Raw genomic sequence first — 5,788 nt, 5'->3', positions numbered from 1 at the left:
TCTCCAGTTCTCCCTGGGGCCTCGTGGAGACACCTGCATCGTAGAATAGCTCCATGCCCAATGCCCCTGCCTTCCTGGGCAGAGCTGTGCTGGGCCTTAGCACTGTCGCTGGGCTGAGGCTGCAGCTCTGTCTGGGAGCACCTACCAGCTGTGCACAACGGTGTGGTCACCTCCTGGTGATACCGTGCGGTGGGACCTGGCATCCCCAGAGCTGGTGAAGGGCTCTCTGTGGATTTGCTCCCAAGGGAGAGATGTGCCCAGCAGGAAGCCCTTGGGGGCCCCGGGGTCCTCGCCCCTCCGTCGTTTGGGTCAAATAGTTCGGAGTTAGTTGCTTGCTGCTGTCAGATCCATGGAGACCATCCTGGAGGCGGGACTCGGCCCACATCAGCCTCGTGGGCAAAGGCAGAGAGCAGCTGGCCTGCAGCCACAGCGAGTCTGCCCAGAGCCCACGTGACGGGGGGGTGGGGGGTGCCAGGGTTCTGGCAGCAGGTCCCTTATCCACACTCCAGGCCTCTGCCGGTCACTCTGTGGGTCACAGGTTTGCCTGTGGAGGTCCCGGGTCCTTGGGCTCCCTGCCACCACTGCCGCTGCCACCTCCCGTTGTGACAACACGGATGCTTTTCTTCCAAATGCCGGCCCCGTCCGCCCTCCTCCCTCCCAGGGGACAGTGAGGCCCAGCCAGCTGGAGCATCATAGACAATGACGGGGTCATGTCCCCCGAGCTGCCCGCCCGGGGCCAGTGGGGTCCCTCCTGGGGGGTCCACATGCCGGGGGTGACTGCTCTGCGAGGCCACACTGTGCATCCTGGGCTGGCCCCTACTCTGAAGGCGCAGGCCGGTGTGGTCACAGCTTGGGGCTGTGTGCTGGTCTGCCGTCCCCTGGTCCCAGGTCACCTGGAGGGACCTTGTTAGTGTCCATTCTGAAGGCTGAGCCTGAGAACCAGGTGGGCCTGGAGAGTCCTCAGTGTGACCTGACCACAGGTCACTGCTCCTAGGACCCCTCCATTGGCTGATGCTAGGTAGACCCCAGCACCCGCAGCCCTCCACTAATGGGGTCCTCAACACCTTCCCTTCTGGGCCGTTGGGGGAGGAGGGAAAGGTGCTATGAGGAAGACCACAGCCACGGATGGGTGTTAGCCTTGGGGCCAGGCCGGACCGAGTCGCTCCTCCTGGCAGAGTGGCCTTCGGGTGGAGCCTGGCCAGTGCCTGCCAGTGAGGTGGCAGCAAGGTCAGAAGGGTGCACACCAGCCCTCACAAGCTATTGCCGCTGCTGGGTCCTGTGGCTCTGCCCCCATCTTCTCCTTGCGCCCCAGGATCCTCCTCTGCCCACCTCAGGCTGGGCCCTTGACCCCTGCAGCGCTCTGCTCCCCGCAGGACCCCTTCCCACCTGGAGACCCAGCTGCTGGCACCCAGCCTACAGGCCTACCCCAGCCGTCCGATCAGCCCACAGGCCCACCTCAGCCATCAGATCAGCCCACAGGCCCACCCCAGCCATCGGACCAGTTGCCCTGCCTGGTGCCTGGCTTCTCTGCCAGCAGAGCACAGGCCCTGCCCTGGGTTCCCAAACCTGAATGCGTTCCTCGCCGCAGGCCCTTGAGCTGTGTGCAGTGGGCAGCCCTGGCTGCCGTGCTCGCCGTACACTGTCACATCCCAGTGCGTCCTCGGTGCTATGCTCGTTGAGAGAACTGGTGCCTGGCAGGTACCAGGTGTGCAGAGGATGCGGCGGTCACCCAGAGGAGCACCAGGGCCATGCACATCCCCCACTGCAGCGGCTGCTGCTACCACAGAGTGGGAAGCAGGAGAGGTCAGGCCGATCCGCGAGACCCTCGGCCTTTCCTGACCAAATCCCCAAGCGTCTGCCTGTCTACGGGATCATCCCTTCCCCTCCTACCTCTCTTTTAAAAGTCAGTCCTGACTCCCAGGCCCCTGCCTGCACCCCACCGTACATGCCCAGTGCCTGGCACTCGGTGCTGGCTCAGTGAGGAGGAAGAGGTGCGGGGCGATGGCTGGCTCTGCTGTGGTGCCCCCAGGGTGAGGTCTCCCTCGGAACACAGCAGTGAGAGAGAAATCTGCACACATCAGCCAGGTCTTGATTAAACAGCTTATTTGACTCGCGTCCCGGCCGTAGGTCACGTCATGTGTCTTGACAGAGATGCTTCCCCATTACCTGCCAGCATCTTCCTGCGGAGTGTGGCCGTTCCTCTCGCTGTCCATCCACACATGCTGTCTGTCCGGGAGGCCACAACACGGCCCACTGTGGTGCCACTTTCGTGTCCACTGCTGCCCTGAGCCACGCTGAGCGCGGCCCTTGGTTTCCAGCCGTGGACTCGGGAATCTGCAGCCCAGGGCACGTCAGTGGAATTGCATGGACTTCTAACCTCCCTCCTCCACTGAAAAGCAGAACATGGTCTGCTCCGATGACCCACTGTCCCTCCCAGACACACGCCACGTGCTAGGAAACAGTTTGCTTGTCAGACGGCTGATGCCCGTGGGAGCTGCTCAGTCACTGGTGCCAGAGGCAAGCAGCTTGGCTGCACCTGTCCCAGCCCACCCTGGCTCAAGGTTTGAGGGATCCCTGCACACAGTGGCCCAGTCTCCTGGCTGCTGGAGCCCCTGGCACAGTCCTCAGATGAACCCCTTGGCCTGCAGCACCCCCTCTGGGAATATTAGAGGCATACCTCCCCCTTCCCGAATCAGGGAGCCCGGGGGTGGGGGCGGGGGGGCGGCAGCAGAGAGAGAATTGTGGTTACTGTGAAATCCTCGCCCTTCTTGAGCGTGTGAGTCTGCGTCAACCCCCTGGCTCTGTCTGTTTTCTCTCGCCTTTCAGGTGTTGGTTCTGCTCTTCCCCGTGTCAGGGTTTCTATAGGGATTCTGGGCATTGTGGCTCTCCCTTCTCCCAGGGCAGGCCCTCCCTCTCATCCCCAGCAGAGAGTGGGGTGTTAAAAGGGGCTTTCCTCCATGAAATTAGTGGCTGTCCAGATGTGAGGCTGGCTAAGGTGTTTTAAGGACACTCACCTGCCCCACAAAGAAGAGGGGTACATGAAAACGGGGTACATGAGGCATGCCAGCTATGCATCTCGGGGGTCCAGAGCGGGTGGCTTCACCTCCTCCACAGGATGCTTAAAGGCCCAGTAGTCCTTCAGCGTTCAGCCAGTGCCCTGCACCATGCTGAGTACCAGGGACACTGCTAGGCACAGGCAGACAAGGCCCCCCACAGCCCCCAGTTAGGGGCTCCAGGACACGGGCAGATGAGGCCCCTCACGCCGCGATCAGGGGCTCCAGGACACACCTTCCCTCCTCTTCTCACTGCAGGGCATTGATTTCTGCCCTGGGCAGAACGTTTCCGGGGTCACGACTCACAGCCTGGAAGACCACACGAAGCTGCCCCTGATCTTCCACCTGGGACGGGACCCGGGGGAGAGGTTCCCCCTGAGGTAAGTCGGTGCAGGGCCTCCTGACTGCTGGGGCGGTGCCAGCCGGACTCCCCCAAACGCAGGCTCCACAGGGACGGAGCCCCTCTGCACCCTGCCCGCCGCCTCCCCGTGCCTGTGTCTCCTCTTGCTGTTCGTGCCCACACATGCTTGGTGGCCTGCCCTCCTCTCAGGGTGCCTGCTCCTGTCCACCCTGGTGGTCTCCCCACTTCTGTGCCTTCTGGGCCACCGTCCACCCGGCCCCCAGTGATGTGTCCCCGACTCTGAACTGCCTTTGGGGATGGCTGAGGCCAGAGGGGAGGTGTCCAGGCCCTGGGGCCAGCAGGAGGTGCAAGGACACAGGTCAGCTAGCAGGAGGAATGGCAGAAAGCCGCCAGCCCCAGCTCCACCCTCTGCTCTCTGGGCCTTGTCCTCACCCCATCGAGGATGCCGGAGCCTGTGCCATTGCCTGCCAGCTTTCAGGGAAGCCCTCCCCTTACCCTTGGGAGTCTCGAGAGTCATGGTCGCCAGTACCAAGCCCACGTGCCCTCTGGCAGCTCCTTAGGGGTGACACAGAGGCCCCAACACTTGGCTGGAGGAAGGCCCAACACTCTGGCTTCCTTTTTTTTTTTGCCCAAAGCTGTCTCCCTGGGCTAGGCCTGGCTGGAGGCTTCTCCACCTCACCCCAGCAGGATGAGCAGGTCCCCAGTTCCTGCTGCTGGTCTGGGGTTCTGGGGCACATGCGTTTCCAGTGGTCTCCAGCATTCCTGCCCTATCGGGTTGGTCCTGGGAAGACCCAGGAGCGTCAGGGGAGTGGCTGTGCAGAGGCAGAGCCAGGCCTGAGCACAGCAGTTGCTCTCTGCCCAGGCTGTTCTCTGCTTACCAATCGGCCTGGGTTTGTGTAGGGCCAGTGGGAGGCAGCAGAGAGCAGTACAGGACCGAGGGTGGCAGCACCACTGCCAAGGTCGCTCGAGGCTCCTGCACCCTCTGGACGGGGCAACCACCTTGCCACGGGGCTGAGCCTGCGCTGAGGTTCCTGGGCTGGAGCCCCTCCCATGGCCTCAGGGACCATTTGGGCACTTCCTCAGCAGCACCTCTCCTCCACCAAGTGTGCAGCTCAGAAGCCCAGGATGGTGACTACGGGAAGGCAGCACGGAGCCTGGAGTGGACAGAGTGGTGTCCCCAGGCCCAGGTCCACCCACACCTCCCAGCTCCATCAGGAGGGGAGCTGGCTTACCTGGTAACCCCATCTCTAGCTTTGTGAGGAGCTGCCACACCGCCTTCTACAGTGGCTGCTCCAGTCCGCGTCCCCACCAGCAGCAATGCGGCTCCCGGCCTGGGCACTGACAAGCTCCAGCTTCAGCCTCACACTCGTGGAAGTTCCTCCCTGCATCTCCACGATGACAGTGGGGGCAGGTGTCTGTTCAGGTGCATGTTGGCGATATTAGAAGTGATTGAAAATGGTGAAAAAGCATCATCTCTGCAGATGTCCTCAGAGCCCGGCACGACAGCGCCATGGACCCTAGATTCACAGCATCGCAAACTGCGGCCCTCACGGCACCTCATCAAGTTGTGTAATCGTATCTTCGTGAAAACGAAAGGAATCCAAACACTCCACGTGTTTGCATTGGAATTTTAAAACCACAGATGCTATTCCTCTCCATTTCCCGCTTTTATTGGGCAATGGGATGACATTGCTTTTGTAATGAAACAAGTTTGTGTCGTATTTGTAAATGTTTACGTAGTAGCAAGTACTGGGGAGACCCACACACAAGTCCCAGCCCACACGTCCCAGGTCCTGGTCACAGGCAGGTCACCCTAGTGGGGACAGGACGGGACGGTTCTGCTCACAGCCTCTCTGCCAGGGCTTGGCCTCCCGAGCCTCCATTTCTTCCTTTGCCCGTGAGTCTGAGGGCAGAGAATGGCTCAGGTGCCTGCTGCCTGTCCTAGCGAGGCCTGGGGCCGCTGTAGGCTTGAGCACGTGGTCCACAGTGACTGCCCACTGTGGTTCTCGGCCCATTAGACCCCTGAAGCCTCAGCCTTCCCAGGCCAGCCCCTCCCTATCCTTCACTGTCGGCCCCAGGCGCACCCCTGCAGCCACAGCCATGTGATCAGAGCTCTTTGTCCCCAGCTTTGCCAGCGCTGAGTACCAGGAGGCCCTCAGCAGGATCACTTCGGTCGTCCAGCAGCACCAGGAGGCCTTGGTCCCCGGGCAGCCCCAGCTCAACGTGTGCAACTGGGCAGTGATGGTAAGTGGCTGGTATGCAGGCAGCCATCTCTGTGCCGGGGCCGCAGCCACCCACCTGGGGCCCCAGGATGAACCGTGGCCAGCACAGGGCGGGCGTAGGGGCTCTTTTTTTTTTTTTTTTTTTGAGACGG

The 5,788-nt window shown here is 61.9% G+C and overlaps 1 protein-coding gene across 1 annotated transcript in view; it reads left to right on the top strand.

Annotated features, from left to right (window-relative positions):
* GALNS (galactosamine (N-acetyl)-6-sulfatase) overlaps nucleotides 1–5,788 on the top strand; it is a 53,395-nt gene that overhangs the window by 43,060 nt on the left and 4,547 nt on the right. Inside the window, exons 14-15 of the mRNA XM_011971885.1 lie at nucleotides 3,312–3,433; nucleotides 5,541–5,658. Coding sequence (XP_011827275.1) covers nucleotides 3,312–3,433; nucleotides 5,541–5,658 — 240 coding nt within the window. The remainder of the gene's footprint in view (nucleotides 1–3,311; nucleotides 3,434–5,540; nucleotides 5,659–5,788) is intronic.

This window comes from Mandrillus leucophaeus, unplaced genomic scaffold, assembly GCF_000951045.1.
Source record: "Mandrillus leucophaeus isolate KB7577 unplaced genomic scaffold, Mleu.le_1.0 Scaffold10, whole genome shotgun sequence".
Taxonomy (NCBI): domain Eukaryota; kingdom Metazoa; phylum Chordata; class Mammalia; order Primates; family Cercopithecidae; genus Mandrillus; species Mandrillus leucophaeus.
Note: the sequence above shows the minus strand (reverse complement) of the source record. Positions and strands in the feature narration are given on the sequence as shown.